Source organism: Haemaphysalis longicornis, unplaced genomic scaffold (genome assembly GCF_048455015.1).
Source record: "Haemaphysalis longicornis isolate Haplotype H1 unplaced genomic scaffold, Haemaphysalis longicornis Haplotype H1 scaffold_4, whole genome shotgun sequence".
Classification (NCBI taxonomy): Eukaryota; Metazoa; Arthropoda; class Arachnida; order Ixodida; family Ixodidae; genus Haemaphysalis; species Haemaphysalis longicornis.
The window spans coordinates 102,955,533-102,981,348 of NW_027526361.1; the positions used below are offsets into that span (position 1 = coordinate 102,955,533).

A 25,816-nucleotide genomic window follows, 5' to 3' on the forward strand; every position below is an offset into this window, starting at 1 on the left:
CCTTGCAAATTTTTTTTTTGAAAAAAAAAAGCAAGAGCGAAGTAACCTGAAATCAAACAACATATTTTGCACTTATAATCTCATATTTCGGAAACAGGTGAGCGGTTGTGTGTGAGTACGCTACGTTAGCTATGGAGCCGAGTGCTTTTTTTCTGTAGCAAATTAATAGAGTTTAAGTTTTGCAATACTAGTGGTGCCCCAAACAAGGGGGCAGTAGTTGGGAATCGAATAAAGCATGGTCGATTTGTAGTTCAGCTGTTATTGGGAAGAAATGTCGACATCGCGATAATGCACCTAGTGCCGCTGACAATGACTTCCTGAGAGATTCAACATGGCAAGACCAGGACAAGGTAGTAGAAGAAGTCACCCCAAGAAGTTTATGCCTGTGGACAATTTCGATGGGTACGTTGCCTAATTTAAGGTTAGTATGGATGTGCGTATTCTTATTTTTAGCTTGGAACAAAATGGCCTTCGTCTTACTCGCATTAATTTTTAGAGCGTTACAATGCCTCATCTAAACAAACATGTAAACATCCCCCGCTCGGCCCCCTAGGCGCAATCTTCTTAACTGGAATGAGCGGGCAAAAGCCACGGGAGGCAGGGAAGACTGACCCCCTGTGCACTTCGGACCGCCGTGCCTAAATACCAAACTGGACGCTTGTGATGTTTTTGCCACCCATGCGCACATTCCCTCGATGGAGTTTAACGATGGAGTTCAACGACGGGACCTTATCTGTCTCTCGTTAGTACAAAACATATGCGTTCGTTCACTCCGGTGTGTGCGTGTGCAGAACATGCGCTGTGACAACCGAGCACATCCAGTAAGAGTGCGCCAATTAGCTGACTGTCTGTCGTCCCCGCTTGCGCTTCGCAGTCAGACAAAGGGCGGAGGTGTCGATGCCATGGCGCTTTTCTTCGCTGTCGCGGACTGGATAATATTTGCGGTGACTGCGGGCGTGCTGCTCTACTTGTAAGTATACAGGCATCCCTTGTTCATGGCCCTGGGAAAAGCAGCATCACACAGCTCCGTTGTGATTTGGCGGCTGGAACAGCACAAAGTTTTAGCAGTCCGTTCTGCAATTTTGAAGAGTTCATTTCGCAGGGCGCTAATACTCATTCGTGAAAATTGTTTCATCGCCAGACCCAAGTCGTTAAATGCTGTAACATACTGAAATGTCCGAAAATCCACTAACTATTTGTGCCCTTAGAACTCAAGCTTGCACGCACATGCACACGCGCGTGAGCGTGTATGCGTATTTGGGGGTTCTCACGTCTCTGTATGTGCTACATATTCGCGTGTATGCGTTCGCGCGAACGTGCATGGATACGCTTGTCTGTTCCTTCTTTGCACGCCTCCAGGGTGTACCTTGAAGAATATTGAAGTGCAAAAGTAAAAAAGAAAACAACGAAAGGAGCTCGCACTGACGGGTAAGGCTTGAAGGTAGCGAAGTTGATCGCAACATTCACGACCATTACGACGGTTGAAGTCCATGATTCCAGCTTATTTGCTTCTTATTCGCTGCCGCAACGACCTTTAATCCATCGTTGTTGCTATTCGCCCCGAGCGCGAACACAGTCGGCCCCTGGCGTCGCCGAGACGAACCGCTGCTAGTGTTGATGGCGCTCTCGGGTCGTCTGCTTGTTCACGTTGCGGGCGGCGCAAGACGCGTGCTGCACACGACAAAACAACCAATATGTGTACTCGTTTGACATTAAGCAATGACATAGTTACCTCTGCTTGCGCATTTGCTCTAGAAACGCAATAACCAGCGGCCGATGCGGGTTAATGCGCTGGTTTAATTCCACGAAACATCTTCGTCGTGGTCACCGCGCGTGAGTGTGAAACGTGTTAAAAACATTGCTTCCACACATTGCGCTTTTCTTATTGTTGACTGCAGCCGTCTGCCGTTTCGGGAACGTCAAACGGTGGTTTCTGAAGGTGGCGTGGTGATTATTTAAAGGATAAAAGTTTGGTGCGGGAAACGGGTAAGAAGCGACAATACCTGTGCATACCCGTGCATTTGCAACACCCTTCTAAAATTACTTAGTTTCCGTATAGAAAAAATAAACAAACAAAAACACTTACACTGCCCACGACCCGTGCGCTATCACCCATACATTACTGGGGGCGTATTTTACACCCGCAAGCGCCTGTGTGATCGTGTTCTTCCCGTACCTTTCCTAAAATAAATAACATTTTTGGACAGTGATTGTTTATATTGAGCTGCTAATTTTTCGTATTACTTAAAATACGTTTCTATGGATGCGCAAGAGTATTTAGGGCGGATTTCTCGGTAAAATTAAGCAGTTGTGAGTTTGCGTCTGTCATGTGGCATTTCGTGTGTCATTTTTATATATAACATTTTCAAATCCCGACATGAATCACCTTGCCCAGAAATGTGTCTCACTCAGCATAACCAGCGCAAGAGTATTTAGGGCGGATTTCTCGGTAAAATTAAGCAGTTGTGAGTTTGCGTCTGTCATGTGGCATTTCGTGTGTCATTTTTATATATAACATTTTCAAATCCCGACATGAATCACCTTGCCCAGAAATGTGTCTCACTGAGCCTACTATGGTTACGTCTTGATCTCTTAAGGTGGACCTAAGTTTAAAGAAAGAGGAAAAATCGCGTAATGTAATGCACGTTGTTGCCCACATGTGTGGGGGTGTGTGCCATGGCTCGCTGGTTTTTTTTTAAAATTTTTTTCCACAATGCTTGCTTTCAATATAATTTTGAAAAAGGCGAGCCGCAATTCCTGGACAACCTCGGACCAAAGGTGGATTAATCAGGTTTGAAAATACGTGTTGAAGTAATGCCTTTTCACCGCTACAAAACATGACGCCTACCGTACTTTCGATTGTAAGTTATACTGATAATCAATGTTTGGCTTTTCGCGTTACATGCGTTCTCTTCTCGCTGCTCTTGAACGTTGGCAGACTCCCCCCCCTTCCCGAAAAAGAAAACGAAATGCACAGCAAACTTTATCCTTACATTTTTTTAACCAATCCTCAAGAATTAAATGCCAAGACAAAGGCGACGTTCAGTTCACAAGACAAAGTAGTGACCGAGAACCCGTTCCGCTGATTTGCAACGAGAAATAAAAAGGAAACGTTTTACTACATTTGCAACCGCGCAACTTCATTTGCCATCTTTAGGTTTCGTAATCGACCTTATATACGCAAGAATGCAAACACATATCGCTGTTGAAGGCACCTGTTAGATTTTAAAAGGAACACAAATGGTCAACAGAGCAGCCGTAACAGAAAATTTGTGCTCACTGTGAGGTCCCAGAAGCTTGGTTTGCACACTGTAAACCTGCTTGTCACTTTGCGAAAACCTAGCTAAACATGAGAAGTTGCTTGTACTGCGTGCGTTGACAATTCAATTCGCAAGTTCACTTGCGACGAAAGCCGTAAATAAGTGATCCGACACCGTTATTCATCAAACCTTCCTTCAGAGTAGCTAAAATTTCATTTAAAGGACCCGTTAGAGCGGTTACGTTTATGTCTCTGCGCTGATCAAAATTCAGTAATTTTATGTTGCCTTTCCCACACACAAAAATATCGTAAGCTCTTAGAAAGAATGTCGGGGCAGGTAGGTGGTGTTACCATTTCAGGGCATCCCACAAATGCAAGAATGCGTCATGCTACCAGTGAAAGCGATTGATATTGCCGTTGTAAACTGAATTTCAGAGATCGAGACTTAATGATTTGTTTCTGCTTATGCTTTTATTGTAGACTCGAAGCCATAGTCTGGAAAGATCGAGCTTGCCAGGAGCCGCGGCGTACAAGTTCATTGTCACTATTACGGCCATTCTGATATTCCCGATGGGTGGTCGCTTTTTTGGCGTAGTAATGAAAACTTACTTCCTCTTCCATGCTACAGATTGAATGTTGAGGAACAGAACTACAGCATGCAACTCCTGTTTGCGCCTTTCGTGCGCACATACGGCGGGAAAAAGGCACGAAGCGCGCCCACAGTTTGCATTCTTACGGGCCGCTCAGCGAAGCATCCACACTAGCAGCGCGACGCTGTCGCCACCTACATGTCGATCTCGCGGGGAATAACGGCGAAGAAGAAGCAAAGAGGAGAAGCAGAACGAACGAACGGAACCCACACACTTAAACTAGGCGCCCGCAGGTGCGACGTGTACACCATCACGCGCTCGGTGTCGAGCAGGTGACGTGTTCCTTTCCCCACAATCACAGCCCACTGAGTAAGCCATTTGACTCTCGGGTACTAACTCACGGTCGTAACCGTGGGGTAAGAGGACTGACTCAAATTCCGTTGATATACCGCACCCAGGCTCGAATTCTGCTGGTGTGGGTGATTTCATTTCTTTATACTGTTATACTGAGTTTTGCGAAACGCTGGAATTAGTGAACTGCTACACAGCTTCGCTGTAAAAAAATGGCTGCGGCTTAGCTCAGCTAACATTGGAAATGCAAAGCAAAATTTGCTTAGTCTGGTTGAGTCTCAGTTTCGCTTGGTTAAATCTTTGATTTAGCTGCATTGGCGACCACGTCTGAAAACCGTTCGGTTCCGTGCAACGTTCACAGAAGGAGGCCGGGCGAACGCGGCGTTCATTCATGGCGAACGCACCATTCTTTCCGCCGGGCGCTAGATGAGTCACGTTGCCCGAAACGACCCAGCGCCGCATGCATGGGAGGCTGCGGGGGTGGTTGGCCGCCTCGGCCGCAGCGGCGATGGCGACCGTTCTCACCAAGCGCCAACAGCGGGCCCTGCGAATCAGGCGATGCGCTTCGAGGGGTGTGTCGCCGGGGGTGTGTCAAGGTCAAGAGGTCATTTGCGCATCGTCCACGGAAAAAGAAAGAAACACTGTAGAGACCGTGTTGGTGTTCCTCAAAGGGAGCGCCGGCGAAAATAAGAACGAGATACGCGTCGGCGGCGGTAACTGGATCCTCCCGCGGGGGCGGTGCACGGGAAGGAGCTTAGAGTTTCATACTAACATATACTAGAGGGAAATCTGTCGCTACAGTCGCGGGCCGCCGTGGGCGGCGCCATTGCCGCTAGCGAAGATCCTCGCCCATAGGCGTGCGCACAGGGGCGGCAGGGGGGGCGGCCGCCCCCCCTAATCATCTGAAGGGGGGCGCCAAATATGCCCCATTCCTAGCCGATGTAACACATGAAAGTAAAAATTTCTGCTCAGAAATAATTTTTATGTGTTGCAATTCCATCGCATTGAAATAAAAATTTTATAACCATCCCTCTTTGCACTGCGTTCGGACCGCTAGCTCTTCAGTGGGAAGAGGTCGGGAGTTGCTGGGGGGGGGGGGGGGGGGGGGGGGGAGGGGGGGGGCCGCGGCGGTAAGACTTTGCCCCCCCCCCCCCTAATCGATAACTCTGCGCACGCCTATGTCCTGGCCTACTTGGCTTAGCTAGCCATATGGTTTTTTTTTGTCTCGAATCCAAAATCGACAAAAAAGGGTAATATATTATTCTTCTTCATCGTACATGAAGCTTCTTAATAATAGCTGACAAATGAATCTTCTTGGAGGTTCAATTTTATAATAACAAATCAAATTTCATGAACCTTCTACAGGAATAATGTTGCTTTTTCGCAGCGAGAGCCAACTTTTCAGCCTGTTCATGAGCCATGCCAAGGACAAGTAAAACGTGCCTGCCCGGTACATGACGGAACGCTCGCTGAAGCGCGGCTCCCCTAGACAGTGGCGCCAGATTTCCCTCTAGTACATATTAGTATGAAACTCTATGGGAAGGAGACCTTGAGCGCACGCGGGAGCGTGAACGCGAATTTCACTACAGAAACGACCGTGTACGGACCCCAATAAGGGCAAGTTGCTGTGACGCTTTTCGACTGCAAATAATGAAGCCATGCTTCCCCACAACTGCGTACACAAGCAGAATCAAGATTCTTTTCTGTTTTGAAGTCATTAAAACTGTTTTGTTTCCTTTTGCTTTACAAAAAAAAAAAAAGCACGCCGCTTTCTTTCGCCATTCTTGCGTGTCTAGGCCAATTACTGTAGCTGCTGCTGTTTTAACGTTATGCTACTTTGCTATCTACTTTCATGACGTCGCCCCTATAGCAGTACGCTTAGGACTCAAGACTGTTTTTGCGTGCTTGTTTAGAAGTAGAAGTTGGAAGTTTGGAGGTATAAGAATAGAAGTATAAAAACTTTAGAAGTATAAGCTGGTGTCGCAATGTTCAACGGAACGCTCATAGCCGTGACGCGCAATGCCGGAGGCGAGATCGAGACGTCTACGAACGAGGGGCTTTGGCCACTCTTAAGTTTTATAATATCGTAATTTGTTATTGTGTTCCCAAGGTTCGGTCATCGCGATTTGGCGGATTGTCATTAGATCATTAGGAAAACTTGGGCTATACGATTGATGGTTCCGTATATATGGGGTGTTTCAGGTAAGACTGTAATTCTATAAAATAGACTACCGCATGGTAAAACTGTTTTTCTTGCACCAAGTTATGAGGGGGCGTGGCGGGCGCTATAAAACGGGTTACACATGCTGTTTAAGGAAATAATTACTAGAACTTGTGAATTAACTTCTTAATTCTTCTAGTTTGGTGCTGGGTTGGAACGAGGAAATTGTAGAGGATCATGAGGCTATCCGGTTTAGATTATTGTGAAGTTCTTATCCGGTTATTAATTATTATCCGGTATAGATTAATATGAAGTTCTCAGCTACATCGCTGAGAACCTCAGCTCTCCAGACGCGCGCAGCGGGCCCCGTACGGCAGCTGAGTGCCGCAAAGCCACGCCCACGCGCTGATGTCACTCGGAGCTGTACACGTAACACGCACGCCGCGCTTTATCCTCGGGTCGAAAAGAGGCAAACAGCTTCGTGTTCATCACCCGCTGGAACCTCATCGCCCCCCAAAATATGAGTTGTTTGAATTGAAATTTGAATAGAACTGAAATTTAGTCCGCAACAACAAAATGTTACGAGGAGGACAGGTAAAACTGTGGAAACAGATTGAGAGTACCTGACCCCCTGGAACACGGGGCGGCATACAAAGCGCGCGGCTAAGCGATGAAAGCCTTCTTAGGGAAACACATTGAAGTTTTTTTTTTTTTTTGTCACATGGAGACGTATAAATGATGATGCACGCACAAGAAGTCTCCACAGCACATCATTATACAAACATTAGGCGGAGTTCTTTTGCTGATACACAGTATACGTCCATGATTGTTGCGGTTACTATACGGTTTAAAACTGTAGGTAATTGAAATTTTAACATTTGATTTCCATAATTTGTTCTGCATTTAGCGACATGCCACACTTCAGGATGGCGTACATTATATGGAGGGGTGTTTTTCTTTAAATTCACGAATGCCGAATGTGGCCACGACCTGCCTCCATTGGCGTGCGGCGGCCACGATGCATGTACAAATAATGTAAAGAAAAACATAAGAAAAACAAACTGAGATCTTTGTAATCTATAAATCCCGCTATCAGATGCATTTCGGATGTTCAGACGGCGCTTGCCTCGGTTCGGCCCGAAGATAAAGCGCGACGTGGGTGTGACGTGTCAGTCTCCGGGTGACATTAGCACGTGGGCGTGGCTTTGCGGCGCTCTGCTTCCGCACGGAGCCCGTTGCGCGTGTCTGGAGAGCTGAGATTCTGAGCGCTTTAGCTCTGTACGCAATTACAATTTTGAAAATCTAATAATCTATGCCGGTTGGACTCATGATCGCAGACTATTTCCTCAATACAACCAAGCACCTAACTAGAATAATTGTATTTTCTAGTTAATTATTTCCGTAAATAGACTTTGAAACCGTTTTATAGCGCCCGCCACAGCTCCCGATCACTTGACGCAAGAAAAACAATTTCAACTCCGATAGGGTATTTTATAAAATTACGTTGTCTTCCCTAAACCCTGCAGTATTTGTGCTGCTGCAAGTTTCATGGGGGGGGGGGGGGGGGGTGTACTATTGCAAGGCCGGTGGTCTTCGGCATAGGGTACCATCATGGGAGTCGGCAGGAGTTTATCATGGATAGGCAACCCTACTAATTGAGGGGTAAGACGGAAAGGACGCGGGGGCGGGGCAATTGTTCTGGGGCGGCTTGGGGCGGCTTTTTGTGCGAGTTTCACCTTGCACTATGATTTGATTGATAGATTGATACATGGATTGATCGATCGATTGATTGATTGATTGATTGATTGATTGATTGATTGATTGATTGATTGATTGATTGATTGATTGATTGATTGATTGATTGATTGATTGATTGATTGATTGATTGACGCGCCGACGCTTCACAGGCGATGAGGCGCGCCGTAGTGACGGGCTCCGGATTGACTTTGGTCACTTGGGGATCTTTAACGTGCGCCGAAATCTCAAACACACGGGCGTTGTCGCTTTTCGCCTCCAAAGTAAAGCGACCGCCGCAGCCGGGAATCGAACCCGCATCCTCTTAGCCTTGCGCTTTGACACTTCGAATGTTATTCCCTCTTTGTCCCACAGTGGCATTTCTTTGCCCCACATTTGAAACCTAATTATGTGCAGCCCAAATATTTTCGCTGCTCCAGAATATAGGGAAGAATATTACTTGATCTAAGGTGGGTGAATGAATATCATCAATGACTGTTAAATGTTTTTTTTTGTTTTTTTTTTTTGCGATAGCTATACCTCGAGGCATCGAAACTACTGGAAGACGCAAAATGTGGCGCATGAGAAGTTCTCGCTCGGGCTTTTCTTTGCTAAGATACTGCCGACTAAGGTAAGGGAATCAATCTCCTTGATTGTCGAACCGTTTCTGATGGCTTTTAACGACAGCCAACACATAGACCGCCTGTTCTTTGTTTCGAAAGCAGAAAATTAGGCAACGAACACCTTTTTCATCTAATACGGCAGATTACCCTTGGCAATATGGAAGATGTTTGCCGAGTGGGAGCTGACCGTCAAGGAAAGACGCATCAGCTTGATGATCGGAGGAAAAAAAAAGAAGCCAATGAGTCTGTTAGAAACCAATGTATTTGTGAGCCGAAGGCAAATTACGGAAGTTAGCTGAAAGATTTCTGCGCCAAAGAAGCACTCACATTCCAGCACCCCTCTAGCGGTACCATTTGGAGACGTGTAATACACAGGTATCGCTTCAAGCTCTGGACAAAGATTGTAATGACCAAAAGTATCAGCATAGCCTATACAGAAAAATATGGAAGACGGGTGGCGCAGCATGCTGAATGTACTGTTCGTGGCAAGTGGCTGTTCTATAATCACCTTGTCTTGAATAGTCTGCAGCTTGTCTTGAACAGTCTGATTTCTTATCTTGGCGTATCCAATAACATTACCTGCACAGATGAGGGGGAGAGAGAGAGCGAGAGAGAGAACACAGAAAGCGTTACCCCTACAATAAACCTCGCCGTTACTTCGCCATAGGTTTCGTAAGAGGTGGAGCAAGAAGATCCAGCTGTAAACGTATTAAAGACAAAACAATGTTTCGCTGGCGTCTCTCAAAATGCTAGGGCTGCGCCCCTTGTCCTTTTCATTTTTCAGCCACTGTGTCTGGCCGACCAAGAAAGATACCAGAAGATGGGACGGCTGTTCGGGTGAGAAGTGCTCTCAATTTTCTCTTATCTGCAGTCAAACTGGCGGGGGGCGCGGATCGAAGAATCCTACCTATGTCTTAAAAACCGAAAACTAAGTGCAAACGCCGCGGTACTTGCGGATCAAACTTTTACGGCGAAGCTGTGCGAAGCTGCCGCCTCGGAATTTTTTCGTGTCCAGGTCAGTCAGCGGAGTATATACGCTTTGTGCGGAAATGTCAGCTTTTTTGCGGATTCTCTCTAGCTATCACCCTTGGGTAGATGTATTGAAAAATTTATAGGGCACACCCAGAAGGACAGAGAGGATAAAGGACACAACAGTGTCCCTTCTCCCTCCTATCCTTGTCTGCTGTGTACGCAATGAAATTTTCAATAATGCAGCCCGATCTTGCCCATGAATCCGTACTATTGAAGATATCTCGAAAAAAAAAACATAATTCAGTGGGCCGCTAAGACGGCTCTTTTATTACGTTTATTTTCATTTACCTGACACGATTTGTTCATAATGGAGTTGTAAACGTTTCGAAATTCCCGTGTGCTCTCTATAGAGTGTTGTTGTGTGGGGAGTACGGCTTCAGGAAACGGCTGTAACCCGCGTTTAAAGGCAACAGTGCCGAAACGAATTCTGTGGGGCTGGATGGCTCAAACCAGTGCGTAATTGTCAGACGTTCAAACGTCCGTCGACGTTTTAGCACAAATAACATGAAGCAGCCGCTTCTAAGCCATTCCAGCCGCATCGAAATTGTCCTTGTCAGACCGTGTCACACGGAGCTATGTTTGTTTTGTAGAATAATGCTATTGTCCTTGTAAGTCTTGTTTCCGTAATTAATTCAAAAGCGCGCTAAATAACAAATAAAACAATCATGCCTCCTTCCTTGCACTCGTTGCGATTGCGGCCCGGTCGATGCGGTCGTGAATGAAGTATTGTCAAATTGCGGTTCCAAGTGATTATGTCATTTTGTAATACAGTCGATACTCGATAATTTTAAGTAGCTTGATTGCAATGCTATTTTATTTAGAAGTATTCTTCTGGTCCCGGCAATTTAAATGCAACTCAATTGAAGACCGCGCGCGATAATTCGAAGCTAAAGCCCAAAATATCTGTTAATTGAAGGTTATTTCGAATAAAATACGTCAATGTGACCGCCCTTTCTCGGTAAAATTCAAGATTTTCAAGCGTAACAGCAGCACCGTGTTCTGTACTAATGTCGTCACCATCGCAACCGAGGCGGCGCACAGCTAATAAAGCGGCAGGTCATTTAATACTCGCGCCAGAGCACGCATCTTCTCTGTTACGTGTGGAACGCGCCCCACTGTAAGTACCCCATCCCATGTGCGGCTGCCCTAAGGACCTCCGACGAGCAGGGGGAGGGTGCGCTGAGAAGCTCTAAACTGGGGAAACAACTCTCGTGGCGCCCCCGCCTGGCGCGCGAAAGGATATTGATTGATTGAGGGTTTTAACGCGCCGACGCAACGCAGGCGATGAGGCGCGCCGTAGTGGAGGGCTCCGGATTAATTTTGACCACCTGGGGATCTTTATCGTGCGCCGAAATCTCGTACACACGGGCGTTTTTGCTTTTCGCCTCCATCAGAAAAGCGGCCGCCGCGGCCGCCGCGGCCGGGAATCGAACCCGCGACCTCGTGCTCAGCAGCGCAAGCGCGAAAGGATACAGCCACGCCGCATTGTCTGGAGGCACAGCACTGCCAACACTACGCTGTATATCGCGTTCGGGAGACAGCTTGTCTGATGGGGAGGATGCTGCGGGAATACGTTCCTTTGCGAAGGCCGAGCGCCCCACTAAGTCCCGAGGATTGTTTGTGTAGCGGAACAACGAGGGGTAATTATCGTCGTCTGGTCCCAGGGCAGTGGCTGCTTTTGCCGCGGGATTCCTTTGTCGCTCATCATCGTGGGAACGACCGCTCTTCGCTAGCGGTCCCCTTTCCCCCGACACTTTCCAGTCGGAGTGCTTTCTCGCCGCCGCGTGTTACAGGCTTTTGACCCGTGAGTGGCGGCACCTGATTGATTATTGGACAGATGGCTGAGTGGCAACTGCCTACGTGAATTTGAGCCCTCTCCTACGTGTGTACGGAAGCTCGAAGGGCGTGCCCGAGAGAGAATATTACCGGCTTGTTATAAGACAGAACTTGGCCAAAAAACAGCGGTGTTGTCTGAGCATTCAGCTAGGCAGTTACCGGCGAGACGAGTCTCGACCGCTGAAGCGAGTGGTAGATGTGAGGATCGCGTCGGAAGTTAAGGGTACAGCTGTGTACCGGGAATCTAGACGGGTCCTGCGTAGGGAGCAGAGTCGCGGCTGGCGTCGCTCGAGTGGTTTGCGTACGCCCGGAGCATAGCGTAGTTAGACGGAGTTTGAGGAGCTCGAGTGACTTGTACGCACTTAGAGATAGTGTCCAAGTACAGCTTGAAGTTTTTCCTTGAGTTTGTACAGTTTGTACTCATGTATCCAGTTACTCTAATCAAAATAGTCCCATATAAAGTTTAACAGTACAGAGTCCAGGGGCTTATGGCCGAGTCCTCGAAACTCCAGTTGGAATCTTAATAAAGTTTTATTCCCTCTCTCTGTATATAAAGTCGTCGTTTGGCTTCATCAAATCGAAACGCCTCGAGTTCGTCATTTCAGCCACCATCTCCGAGAACCTCAACACCATCGCCCTGCAGAGCTTCTTGCGAAATCAACCGGAGCCCGGGTGAATGGGTTCCTTATCGGCGCCGGACTTCAAGGAAACAAACGTCACATCTTTACTGATGTCGCAGGGAATTCGCGTTTTGTACAAACATTCACATCACCCTTATGCCACAAGCTTTATATCTTTCGGTCACCCCTTAAACTACTGCCTGATGTGCTGGAGGACTCCTCGAAAACATTTTAAGAGGCCATTTTACTCTTCGATAAACTGCACGTATGTGTAAAACCAAATTTTAAAAATACAAATTGCGAATTAGGTATTCTTCCACTCGAAGTAATTGTTTTTATTGTATTTAATATTGTTAAAATAGAATATCTTCTACCATGCTTGTGGGCAACCTTAACTGGTCAGTTCAAATCTTTGCTCCCTAACCCATTCCCTTTCTTTTGCCCGTCTTGTTGCAGTATCTATGAGCAGGGCCAACCAAACCTGGTGGTTGGCGAGCCGGAGTTGTTGAAGCAGATTATGCTAAGGGACTTCCTCTACTTGCCGAATAGAAAAGTACGTTTCTACGGTACCGTTGTGAACTGCTTTTGCATGATTACGCACCAGATCAAAAAGATACGTTTTGAAAAGGGCGCTGTAAATGTGTGATCATTCGGTTACAAGCTACACACGTTCCGATAACCTAAATGTGCTTGATGTTTCTACATGCTCGTTTGCTGTAATGATTAGGGTGGCCTGACATTCACAAGACCGTCAGCTGCAACGGAGACACCAGCAATAAAAGCCGTTCCGGAATATGCGTGGTTAATTTGAAGCCCGTATAAGATACTTGAAGCAGTGTTAGTAACCAGCGTAATTTTGAATGATCAAAGAATAGAATAATTGTAAGCAATATGCACGCAAAAAAGAAAAAAATAATTGTAACAGGATTGGCACGCCTGCCAGATATGCTGAAGCTTACTGAACCCTATATGGTGTCATCCAGGTAAGGCGGGGGCTTTCTGCAAGCAGCGTCGACATTCGACTTGTGCCGTAAGCTATACGCCAAACATTGGTGCTATCGTGCCGCTTTTTTTTACAGTACTTTCCTAATTTGCTGCATCCCTTGTGGCGCCTGTAATGTTTACCCTAACACCTTTCCGGTATAAATGGTATACGATTTCGTTGATAGCAGTTAGTGGTAGTGATACTGTTAGAAGAAGTTTCTTGTTTTTCACTTGACAGCTACCGGCCTCTGCTGACCCTATGATCAGCAACATGATGGCCACTGCACCCTTGGAAAAGTGGCGAAGAATTCGTTCCACCGCCAGTCCAGCGTTCTCAGCTGCGAAACTGCGAAAGGTGGGAAGTTGGCTGGGGTACCTCACATACGAAGTAGTGCCTTTTATGAAAAGCATAAACAAAGTACGAAATACAAAATACAAACTGTCGTCGGTAATGTCTTCGATAAGTTTTTATAATGAAAGAAAGCACGAGGGGAGCAAAAAGGTAAACACCAGTGCGTACTGGTCTCCAGGGCAAAGATTGCCAGATCAACGCTTAGGCTCGTGGATTGCGGAAGCACTCCCATTTCTTTGCGTGGCATAGTTCTCAACTACTGCTACGGCGCTACAATCGAATAGTTTTCTGATGACGAACACCTTACAGCATTCATGTTTCTATAGTGAAGCTTTATTTACTGTTGTCTAAACACCCTAATTCTACTTCTCCGTTTAAATTGGGATATGTTATCTCGCCATAAGACCTGCGAAGCTGCATCAGTGCGATTCTGATGGATAATGAAAAAACGCGGTAGATGTGGGTGATTGGCATGTATTGTGTTGGCAGTCGACAACACACGTGAACTATGCAGAGTGCTTAAAAAGCCTGACCTTCCGTTGGCTGGATGAAGAGCCATTTTGGCAGTCACTGCAAAGGGGCCATTGACAGTGGTGGTGGAATCTTAATTTTCATCCGATGTTGATTTCTTACGGTGGTAACTGATCATGCATTATTTACAGATGCATTCTTTAATACAAGACTGTGCACGAGTAACATGTGAACATCTCAAGAAAGCGGGAGAGAAGAATGCTGAAATCGAGATGAAGCAGTGAGTTTGCGCACTCACGATGACTGATTTTTAGTTCTTGTTAAAGCCGTGACTTCAAACTTTTGAACGCGTCCGGTCGTTTTAAACGCCAAAATTACGACACCTGGAGAAACAAAAATCAGAATAAAGAACGAGGAAGGAAGGCTGGCAGTTAGTACTCCTATAGAGTAACTGCTGCTATGATTTTAAATAAAGCGGTCGGAGGCAGAGAAGGTGAGCGCAGACGGTTTGTTTTTTTCAAGTTCATTTGCGTAGTTGCGGCCCTTAGAACTTCAATTTGAACTTTTTAACGTTCTACGATTTCGATGCAGATCGCTAGGACTAGCCTACTTTTTTGAATGTGTACTCGCTTTAGGCAATAAAACTAATTTGATTTTGGATTTCCGCAGTTTCATTCCCAGTACATGCTTAACCCAGTTTTAAAATCACAGGCAAGAAATATTAGCCCAATTTTTTTGCTAATTGCACTTTTTCGATCTTTTGTCAAGTCCGCCAGACTTGGTAGAGGCTGCAGTCGCGAAGGCGCCTTCGTTTTACCTGGACTTCTTAATTTCTTGAAAATTGTGCGCTCTAGCCATTAACACCGGATTTACCGCGCAGGTTCTTCGGCCACTACGCCTTGGACGTGATCGCACGGTGCGCATTTGGCACACAGGTCGACTCCCACACGGATGCCGCGAATGAATTCGTCACTAAAGCCAGGGTTGCCATCTCGCCTAAAATGACATGGAAGCTCGCCCTAGGACGTAAGGCTGCACCCATTGGTACTTGTATACTAAAGTGTTTTAACGCTGAGACTGAAAAAGCATCATCCAGCGCACTCTTATTATGAACCCTCAGTACCGTATTAGTAAACCCTTCAAACAAAAACAGCGCTCAAGACGGGGCAGAAAGAAGGAGGCTACACACACATCATTATTTGTGTCCCGTCTTAAGCGCTGTTTTTGTTTGAAGTATGTACTAACAAGCCCAAACACTCCCATTGCATTAGTGAACCCCTCACCCAGGAGCAGCTGTACGGGCATGGTTTGCAAATAGTAGCTGCTTACTCCACGTGAATAGAGCAGAACATATTACGTACATGGTACAGATGCGAATTGAGTACGTACATGGTAGTACGTACATGGTACAGATGCGAATTGAGTACGTACATGGTACAGATGCGAATTGGTCTTTTCGAACGAGTTAAAGCTGCTGTCGACTCTCGATAATTCGATATCGCTTCATTAGAATTTGCTGCTAATTAGAAGTGATGTGCTGGTCCCGGCAATGTTACGTGCCATCCAATGGGAAACGTGCTCGATAATTCGAAGTAAATCCAGTTATATAGGTCCGTTGGGAGTCAGTTCGAATAAGGAGCACCAAAGTTACCGTCTTTTCTCTGCAAAAATTAGAAATTTTTAGCTCAAGAATAACGCCGTGTCATGTACAGATGTCGGCGCCACCGCAACTGAGGCAACGTACAGTTGATAAAGGGCATATAGACTTGCGTGAGCATACGAATCTCTCTCTTTTGATGTCCACAACCTGCTTTGTTACCAACAGCGCCGTATGAGCAGTTTAGAAGCCTGGTGGACGCGTCAGGCTTTGATTGATTCTAGCGGTAAGTACATAGCACCTATCATGTAAACCCGTGGGGTATGCTCGACTTGTCGACGAAAGTCGAAATTCTGAACGGGATCGAGAAGGACTAATAGCAATGCTGATTTTTGTGTAGTGGAAGTTCGGTTAATTAGAGTTTTTTTTTTTTTTTTTTTTGCGGTCATAGCGTACTTTGTATTTATTCGAATAGGCTGTACCAATGTTCCTCACGATCAGTTTTTTTCCCTGCACTCATGTGCTTGACTTTCTTGTGTACAGAATACGACGTATTGGAAATTTAAAAAATGCCTCTTTAAAGCCTACATTTTTTAGGGCGCCACAGTTGTAATTCGTAAAATGACACCGTTCGTATTCCTGAAAACTTCCGCTCTTTCAGTTTTGTTTCCCGCGCTCGGGAAGCGCCTCAACGTGAACCCGGCTACCATCGAGATAATTTATTATTTTAGGAAGCTGTGTCAGCGCATCATCAACGACAGACGGAAGGATGGCACTGTAAGTATGGACACCAAAAGTAGTCAAGAAAGTGTATAGTCTTAAAGGCTTCAACAATGACTTAGCATTTAGTGTGCCGTAGCATTCCTGAGTCATATTATGTGACAGCGATGACATAGACGAAATACGTTAATGACATTAGAGTGTTTGTTGTTACTCCTTCCGCTTTAGAAGAAATGGTGCAAAAACCTGACGAGAATACAGCTTAGCGCAATGCGTTTGGTACCATTACATCGCATGCGTTATGCAGCGTTGAGGAATTGTTTAGAGGAAATTCTTTCAGCAAAGTAACTTATTTCTTAATTTTATGTCAATACATGATACCCTCTTAAATCCCGTGTGTATTTGCTCCGTATTTGCGGGCAGCGAAAAGAAGACTTTCTGCAATTGATGATGGATGCTCAAGATGGCAAACTTTCTTGTGGCGCTGATAGCCCAGCCGACCAAGAGGGAAGGCTTTTTGACATCGGCTCGGAAACAAAGCCTGAGACTAGGGCCACAGTAAAACGTAAGTGCACTGCAGAGTATGGTTCACTCACATTTGAACGGGGCAGCCTAAGGGTGTTTAAATGACACAAAAGCTGCTCGCAGGTACAGTCTTTGTCAAAATTTTGTGGGCCACGGCTACCGTGGCCGGAGCAGGCACGCGGCCACGAAGCGGTGCTCCGGCTGCTGCTGTCGGCTGGTAGAGCGGCTAAAGAGAGCGAGAAGAACTCTCGCTCTTGCCTTCGTGTATCCGCCGCGAAGTGCCTGCGCTGAAACGAAGTCCCACGGTCTGCTCTTGTCGCGCTAGCCACACAACAAAGGCAAGAGCGAGAGTTACCCTCGCTCTCTTTAGCCGCGCTACCAGCCGATAGCGGCAGCCGGAGCGCCGCTGCGTGGCCGCGTGCCTGCTCCGGCCACGTTAGCCGTGGCCCACAAAATTTTGACAAAGACTGTACATAACCAATGACTTTAAGTAAAACGCTCGCTATTTCCGGTGATGCAGTTAGGAAATATGTGGATCCGGCAATAACAATTTCGGTCTCAATAAAGAAATTGCACATCATCTCGCGCGCGAAATGCACATCATATTGTAGAATTACAAATATTTCACCAGAAACGTACGTCATGCTTACCAATGTTTACCATGAAAAATTTGAACGGCCGCGTGACCCACCAGCAGACATGAGCTGGCCTCAGCAACCCGGCGGAAAGCCTCAGGGTGTACACGAAGGGTCGGATGGTGTTAGAGGGCCCTCGGGCCATACGTGCGACAAGCCTTGGCGCAAAACAGCCGAGCCATGCCAAAAGGTACCAGGACAAAAATAATACAGTACAAGCACTACTCTGAAGTACAATCAGAAATTTTTGGTCGTAATTACAAGAATAATCCTTTCGACAAACATGAGGGGAGAAACGTTTGGTTTGTTTCCAATAGTTAATCTTGGGCTGTAAAATACTTGTGGCCTGGGAACTTTTGGCATGGCCTGAATACTTTTAACCACAACTGTGCGCACATAGAAATAAATATTTTGCTGTGCCCAGACATATACTGTGTATGATAAGTACGAAAACGCGCATGGCATATCCACAGTTTAGAGTTAATTGCCGAGGACGGCAGCTTAGTTGGCATGATTTCGGGTGCCAGGGAAAGGATAAAGCTTAGAGACCATGTCATAGTTTTGGATTCTTTTGACGAAGAGTTTTTCATAGTTATGCATGCCGGCTACGTGACACTCCAGCCCCTGAATGCTATAACTTGAAATCTGGTAACTCGAGTGCAACCGGACGGCTGTTTATTTCTAAAATCTCTCCAAAACAGAAGCGAGAAAAAAATGAAAGATATGAACTCCCGCAAGGACAGACATGAACCCCCCGAGGGAACCTAGAAAACAAGACAGTCACACTTCGTCCTTTTAACGGAAGCAGGTCGGCGGAAACCCTAATGTGGGTTGAGGAGATGAATAACAATCTGTTAATCTTTACTTAAGTGAGCAAACCAAAAGACCGCGACCTGGGCAGCCCGCGGTGGCAGTGCCATAAGACTCAATCAAGCTGTCACGCAGCCTCGACTTGTGTCACAAGTCAATTAACCCTGTGGTGAACACATGTCTGACTGAACAACTTGTTCCTTAATAGGGCCTCGACGCGGAACTGATATAACACCCTCACTCATTGTTTCTATCCTGGAAGTACAGGCGGTAAAACGCTTGTCTATAACAGCGAGTTCAACTTCAACCAATTACATCCGAAAACTGCCGAAACATACTCGTTCCAAACATGTCGGAGGCAAAAGCGAAGGGCTGAGACTTCAGACTTCCGCAGTAGTTTTATTCAAATCCCGCTCCGGCGGGGCAGGATAGGGCTGAGAGTACGAACGCTGTGTTATAGACAAGCCTTTTACCGGCTGTACTGCGATATTTAGCGCCAGCCAGAGCGGCACTTCATTATTTGGTTGCCGCGACAGATGTGTTTTTAGTCGGTGATATGCTTTTTATTGTAATTTAGTTTAAAGTGGTTGTCAAATGATTTTTCTAGTGCAGCTGAATGGAAGCCAGCCGTTCACGCGATGTGGCTTCTATGACGTCAAATGAGCACACAAAAAATCCAAGATTTGAAAAAGAGTGCAACCAGCATTTGAGCTAGTTTCTAAGCTACAAGTTATGCATAGACCAATAATATTTGTCTTTTGTACTTCCGAACCACGTAACATAGGAATTGCGCGGCCTTATTCACCTAGTTCAATAAGAGTTTAAGGTGTTTCAGAAAGTACAAAAAAATGTTTCATTGGCCCTTTAAATACCACCCTTTGTCAGTTCTAATGATTCTTTAAATTTGACTTCAGCGCGTCTTGAAGTGCAAATCGTAACCATAAGGTAATCTTCTACCGAATTCTGAGCTCTCCACACTGCGCAGGCCTTACGGAAGACGAAGCTATGGCCCAGTGCATAGTGTTCTTCCTGGCCGGCCTAGACACCACTTCGACCACGTTGACCTTTGCCACCTACTTGCTGGCCATGCACCCGGAGGTCCAGGAACGACTGAGGCGAGAAGTGGAGGACTGCATATCTACACACGTGAGCTTTTACAATGCAAATCGCTCTGCGCTGTAGCTGTAGAAAGAGCGTACAATTTCTCGTACCCGATATTTATTAAGCCTGAAAAATTGCAGTTAACGCTACGACGCACACGCCCTCTCGGTGTTGCCCACGGTACACGTGGTACCATTTCATCTCTTCGTGGGGGTAATAATATCGACGACCACATCCTGCTGGCGATACTAAGTCATATTTTAATAAAACATGACCAGAAAATGAAGAATTATAACAAAAAAGGCTTCTTTGAAGTAAAGGAACGTCTTGGGTCTGGTATATTTACGTGCAGGGATGACAACCGTTTATAGTTTGTACTTTATACTTCGTATAAAGTGCTTTATACTTTATACTTTGTACAAAGTTTGTCGTATCTTTATTTTTCTGTTAAATAAACAAGGAATTTGATTTTGTGCATTCACATTCCCATTTTTTTCTGTGCGTGTTTTTGATTTCTCGAAGGTAGGATAGATACAACCTCCAGAGCTGCCAGTTATGCGCCAAAGAGAAAGAGACTGCCGGGGAGGTTTTCATGCTTCTTTTTTTCAGACGTAGGCAGCTAGGAAGGAATGGCAAGGTAAAAATGGAAACATCGCCAGGTGACCCAATTATTTCTGTAGTTTGTTTCATAAACATTAAAGAGTATAATGAATCATCTACAACGATAGGATGGGGTCATTGCCACCATTAGATATACCAGAGGTTTTCTAATTCTCAATGCTTAGTTCAGTATGGTCTATTTAGTAGGCATTAGAGTTATTGCTGATTGCACATGTCGTATTGAACTGTATCTCAGCATGAAACTGGTACTCAAAGAATGGACAGATTTCAGGCCTTAGCAAACGCGTCCCCTGAACTTGTTATCCTTTTAAAAACTGTAAGCTTGAAAAAAATTGTGTCGAACCGCATTGCATGGAAACTCGTGATTTGGGTGAGTAATGGGGCCTGCACCGCACTTCAGGCATTCCCTGCATTTCATCTTCGTAACACACCACGCAGCTACTTTTGTATAGCTATATAAATTGTCCAGTAATAGAAGCCACGTTGTCGAAAACGCTTTCGCACATCCCGTAACAGTGATGGTGTGCAACTATATTCCCTCGGGTAGCAAAGACTGATCAAGAAATGAATCTATGAACGTATTTTTAACTTATCTCTGCCCCAGAGCCTGCCAGACGGTGTTGTAGGAGTTAGGCGAGAATTTAATCGCACATGTTAACGTAGGTGCACGAGGTTTGATTAGGGCACTGCATGTAATGTTGTTGCAGGGTCCAGACCCGAACCTCGACGTCATCTCCAAGCTGAAGTACCTCCACTGCGTCGTTTCGGAAACACTGCGTCTGTATCCTCCTTCAACGAGGTCAGAAAATATGTTCGCAATGAAAATTGCTTACCTCCATACAGACAAAAAAAATAGTACGAGTTACGTATACGCTACGCGTACATTTTTTGCAACTTCTTGCCCATAAGTGGATGATAGGAAGAAAAAAGCAAAGCAAGATTCCTAAATTGCCCTGGATGTGACATGACTCCGATTGAAATTAACGAAATTCTAAAAAACAGTTGTAGCTTTATAAACAATGAGCAACTTCGCCGGCATGCATGCTCTCACATTGCACAAATAGCTGCCCTACAGCAACAATAAGTAATATGTCGGTCACCCACACGTAACATTTCGGAGATTGTGCACGTTGGCGAATCAAAGTCCCCGTTAATATAGAGGCGACTTAATTAATTAATTTATTTATTTAGTACATACTGCAGGCCTAGTTTGGGCCCAAGCAGGAGGGCCGATACAGCACATACAATACACGCAAATAAACAGCACAAAAATGTAGCCGTACATTATGGCAACCAAAATATAGAAACAACAATACATAAAAAACAATTCCCTACACAAATCAAGCAATCGGTAGTCAAAGAAAAAGAACTACACATGAAAACAAGAATGACTCTTTCTAAGTACATAACACTTTACGTTATGTGCTTTTGTCTCTCCATATCTTACTACACATCCAGAATTGAACGCGTTGCAAGCGAAGACTACGTCGTTCGTGACACCAATGTCAAAGTCCCCAAGGGTTGCGTCGTCATCGTGCCCGTCTACTCAATGCACCGCGATCCGGAACTCTTCCCGGATCCAGATACCTTTAACCCGGAGAGGTGAGCTTCTCGTGATCAGCAACTTCATACGCTTTCATTGGCCGGATGCTCTAATTTTTTGTGCCACCACGAGCACAGTCCCGTCTGAGGTGCTGAAAGTGTACCTCTTTCGGCGGATTCGTTTTGGGCGTGTAGTGCTAAGAACGGATGCCGAAAAGGTAATTGGCGGCAACTTTGGCAGCGACGCACATAGAGCAGCCTTAACTGGTACGGAAGTTCCCTGCCGTATTTTATGGCATTGATTGGTTGGTTGATTGATTGATTGATTGATTGATTGATTGATTGATTGATTGATTGATTGATTGATTGATTGATTGATAAGAAAGAGCGCGATCACAAGGCAGCACGCTGTTTCTGTTATATTCGTTGGCGTAAAATTAGATACATTATATAGTTCATCATGGTGTCGAGAGCGAACTAGCTCAGGGGCATCTTATTACAAATAAAAAAACGAAAAGCAGTTGGCTATGTCATCTCGTGCTTAGGATATAGACAGTACGTGGACAACTCAAGAGACTAAAACAGTTCGAGCTCTACAGGTCGGATTCGAGTGCCGTAAAATAAAAGCCAGTGAATCCTGCAGAAAAAGCTTACTACGTACAGTTGACACACAATGGGTAATAATTATGATGATGACTGCGACTGCGAAGATGATTATGATGATGACCGCGACTGCAATGATGACGACAATGGTAGTGCACGGGGCAGTGGTGGCGTTTTATGTCGTGTTATTTAAAGGGACCCTGCAGCACGCTTTCAGCGGTCAAGCTAAACCGGCGCGAAGCTTAGGTTACATTGCCAGAAATATCTGAGCCAAATGTTAGACGGGAACGCGAAATGGTGCCACCGAAAATATTTGTGTAAGACTCTGGAAAACGAACCGCGCTCTTTTCAACTTTCATCATTATGCGCCGCTTTACTTACGTCATTACAGTGGTGGCTGTCATATTGGCTGTTGCTAGTCAACGTCGCAATTTATTTCTCGCATTTCCGGTCACGATCCTCAACGCTGCCTTAAATTGTACGTACAGTTTTGGCATTTCCAACAGCGAAGGTGTTTAGCAAATCGTAACTTTTCCTGTCCGCAGTTAAAAATACCAAGAAAATGCCTAGCGCGCACACGTGAGAGCATGTTTCGCGATGACCGCCCAGCAGTTAAAAAAAACTAATAAAATGCCGAGCGCTGGTGTGTTTGTGCCTCGTGACGACCGCCCAGCGTCTCCGGCGCACGTTTGCAAAGCCAAGCATTTAGAAAGATTGGCCAAGATAGGCCAAAAAAATAACTCCAGCGTTCGACGTATTCGTGGCAACACCTGCTCGATACGAGAGAGACGCGTAATAGCGTAAGCCCTTCCAAGGTGACGTCCAATGATCATCACTTCCATAGAAATGAAAGGAGCTCTCACTAATAGCAAGCATAAGAAAGTAAAGGTCGTTGCGGCAGCGAAGAAGAAGCAAATCGGCAGCAATCATAGACTTAAACCGTCGTGATGGTTGTGAAGGCTGTGTACAGCTCCCCTACCTTCAAGTATTGCGCGTTAGTGTGAGCTTCCTTCATTTTTTGTGTGTGTTTCGAGGACGCGCGGACTTGGAGCGAAAAACTGAATACTTCGCTTTCAACCAGTCCAGTCGACGGCAGTCGTTTATTGCTTCTAAAACGTCCTACCAGCCAGAGCGTTTGCTTGTGAGCAGGCACAAATGCCCGATTTCTTTCGCGCTAGACCAACAATTGTTTACTCCACGTTGATTCGAAAAAGAAAAAGCTCCCCGTCCTGTGATATATGGAAAGTAGCCAAAGAAAACGCCACGAGCCGCCCCCCTCTCCGGGAGAGAGCGCTCAGCCTTCGCCGTGCAGTGTACCGTCGAGTTGAGAGGAAACGATTATGCAAGGTTTTAATAGAGAGTTATAGCAGAGCGCAGAACCGGTTCCGGTACGGTAGCCGGTACACCTGCGCATGCGCACAACTGGTTTGTCCGCCTCTGCGCACGCGCAGCAGCGCCGATCGCCTACCGGATACTGTACCGGGACCGGTCCTCTGCTCTGCTATAACTCTCTAATGTCTTGTATAGCTACGGTGATACTGGACGGATTTTAGAACAAAGCTTTCTCAGTTTGACTGATGGTGTCCTGTGAAAAAAATGGTGCAGCCTGCACTAGTGGTGCAAGGCTCGAGAAACAGCAAAGCTGCCGGCCCCTCTCCCTTGGTCGGAGACCCGACTGTTGCACGTCTCTCATGGATCTGCGAACTTGCTGCTGAAAGTTCTCTGACTGGCAGGCCCGGATTCACATCTCTCCCAAAGTTTTCACATCTCTTCCGCGCTAGCATTCGCTAGAGCCCGCGGAAACCGGTTTCGCGAACTCGGCGCCTGTGCGATAACTCGCCGTATGTGCTGCCCACTTCAGACGCGAACGCACGTGAACTGGCGAAGACAAGAGAACGCCAGAGATCACGCCAGGAACGCTGGGTATAATGTTCTCGAAGGGTGAACTGGCCGACGCCGGGCGCTCCTCACTAGGCGCAAGCTAACGTGAGCTTGGTATTTTTTCTTTGTATATTTTTTTTTGGTAGCGCTGGACGGCCGATCTAAAACTTAACAGCACTGCTGTAAAGGACTAACGCATTTGCCCATGGACCGGTTGGTCAACCGAAAAGCGCTGATAAGGTCTCTGTACATGGCGCGTGCGGAAAACCGGCTTCCATTGGGTCGAAATGATTACTTGAAAACTGCGATAACAGAACGGTTCTAGATAAGGCAAGTCACCCATGAATCATGAAGAAAGAGTACAATAGCATACATTTATCTCATAAGCCATGCGGTAGATACTTAGATCGTTCGCAGATGCGTTTTCTTTTTGGGTGAACAATCGTCTCATGGGTTCGTTCCAATTGCGATTCGGGTCATTTGATTTATTTTACCCTCAGGGTCATTCAGGTGTTATAGACAGTAAGGGGATAAAAAAAGAAAAGTATATAACAAACAATAAAGGGGTAAATAAAAATGATTGGCAAGTGCAGATTTCAATTCTTCCGCTTCTTTTGTGGACACGATGGCGGCAGGAAAGCTATTCCAGTCCACACTGATTTCCGGGACATTGATCCAAGAAAAAAGTTGGTGTTGCTACTTGGCACACCTACTCTAATTGCAACCGAACTAATGCTTTTTAACCGAGCAGTTTTATTGAGCTGGATGAAAGTGAGAAGCCCTAGCAAAGAAACCCATGCATTCGATTGGCGTTGTTACTTATACGATCAATTTGGCTTTGCGAGGAAAGGTTGTTAGTAATATGAAGATCAAGGTATTTGTGACAGCTTACTGAAACTAAGGGTAGTGTGCTATGAAAGTACGTCGCGGCTGTTGTGCTAAATTTTGTTGTTATTCTCATCGATTTACATTTACCAATGTTAATTTTCATTTACCAAGTGTCACATCAATTAGGTACGTTAATAAGATCATGCTGAAGAGCAGAAATATCAGAAGTGTTGCCGATTTCTCGGTAGAGTACGCAATCATCTGCGGAAAGTCTCATTTGCGAAGTGATAGAGTCAGGCAGGTCATAATATATAACAAAAAGAAGATGTGCGAGTACCGAGCCCCGTGGGACACCTAAATTGACTGGGGAAGGATCCGAATAGTGGCCGTTAGCTGTTACGTACTGGGTGCGATTATACAAGACATGCTCTATTCGTTTCAAAACGTTGGCTTCAAGATTAAGTTTACTTAGTTTTAGAAGCAGTAAATGCTGTGTAACAGTGTCAAATGCTGTGGCAGAGTCAATGAAAATGCAACCAATAAGTCATGAACGATCCAAGCAGGAAATAAATAATTAGTAAATGCCAGCAGTTGAGATTTGCATTAGTAGTGTTTACGAAAACCGTGTTGGTATTGGTTAAAAAGGAAGTTCTCCCCAAGAAGCTTACCAGATTAGCATAAGTAATGTGTTCTAGAATCTTGTATGGTATCTAGGTTATAGAATGTAGCCTGTAGTTCCAAGGGCAATGCGCATCAGCGGCCTTGTGGACTGGAACAACTTTTCCAAGTTTCCAATTGATGGGTCCCGCGCCACACAGCAAAGACTGCGAAAACATATAGGACAAGATTAAGGAGTACGCTTGCGTGCATTTCAAAAAAACTCTAGTAAGACCATACACGCCAGATGAGGATGAAACTTCAGTCTCATTTATGAATTTAG

General features: G+C 45.7%; 1 protein-coding gene across 1 annotated transcript in view; it reads left to right on the forward strand.

Annotated features, from left to right (window-relative positions):
- The first annotated feature begins 860 nt into the window (after positions 1 to 860).
- Positions 861 to 25,816, forward strand: part of LOC144179205 (cytochrome P450 3A24-like) — a 30,824-nt gene continuing 5,868 nt past the window's right edge. The window contains exons 1-12 of the mRNA XM_077707467.1: positions 861 to 970; positions 8,630 to 8,726; positions 9,503 to 9,555; positions 12,663 to 12,759; positions 13,429 to 13,545; positions 14,205 to 14,293; positions 14,894 to 15,039; positions 16,272 to 16,387; positions 16,754 to 16,895; positions 19,286 to 19,446; positions 20,730 to 20,821; positions 21,481 to 21,624. Of these exons, the coding sequence (XP_077563593.1) occupies positions 903 to 970; positions 8,630 to 8,726; positions 9,503 to 9,555; positions 12,663 to 12,759; positions 13,429 to 13,545; positions 14,205 to 14,293; positions 14,894 to 15,039; positions 16,272 to 16,387; positions 16,754 to 16,895; positions 19,286 to 19,446; positions 20,730 to 20,821; positions 21,481 to 21,624 (1,322 nt within the window). The 5' untranslated portion in view covers positions 861 to 902. The remainder of the gene's footprint in view (positions 971 to 8,629; positions 8,727 to 9,502; positions 9,556 to 12,662; positions 12,760 to 13,428; positions 13,546 to 14,204; positions 14,294 to 14,893; positions 15,040 to 16,271; positions 16,388 to 16,753; positions 16,896 to 19,285; positions 19,447 to 20,729; positions 20,822 to 21,480; positions 21,625 to 25,816) is intronic.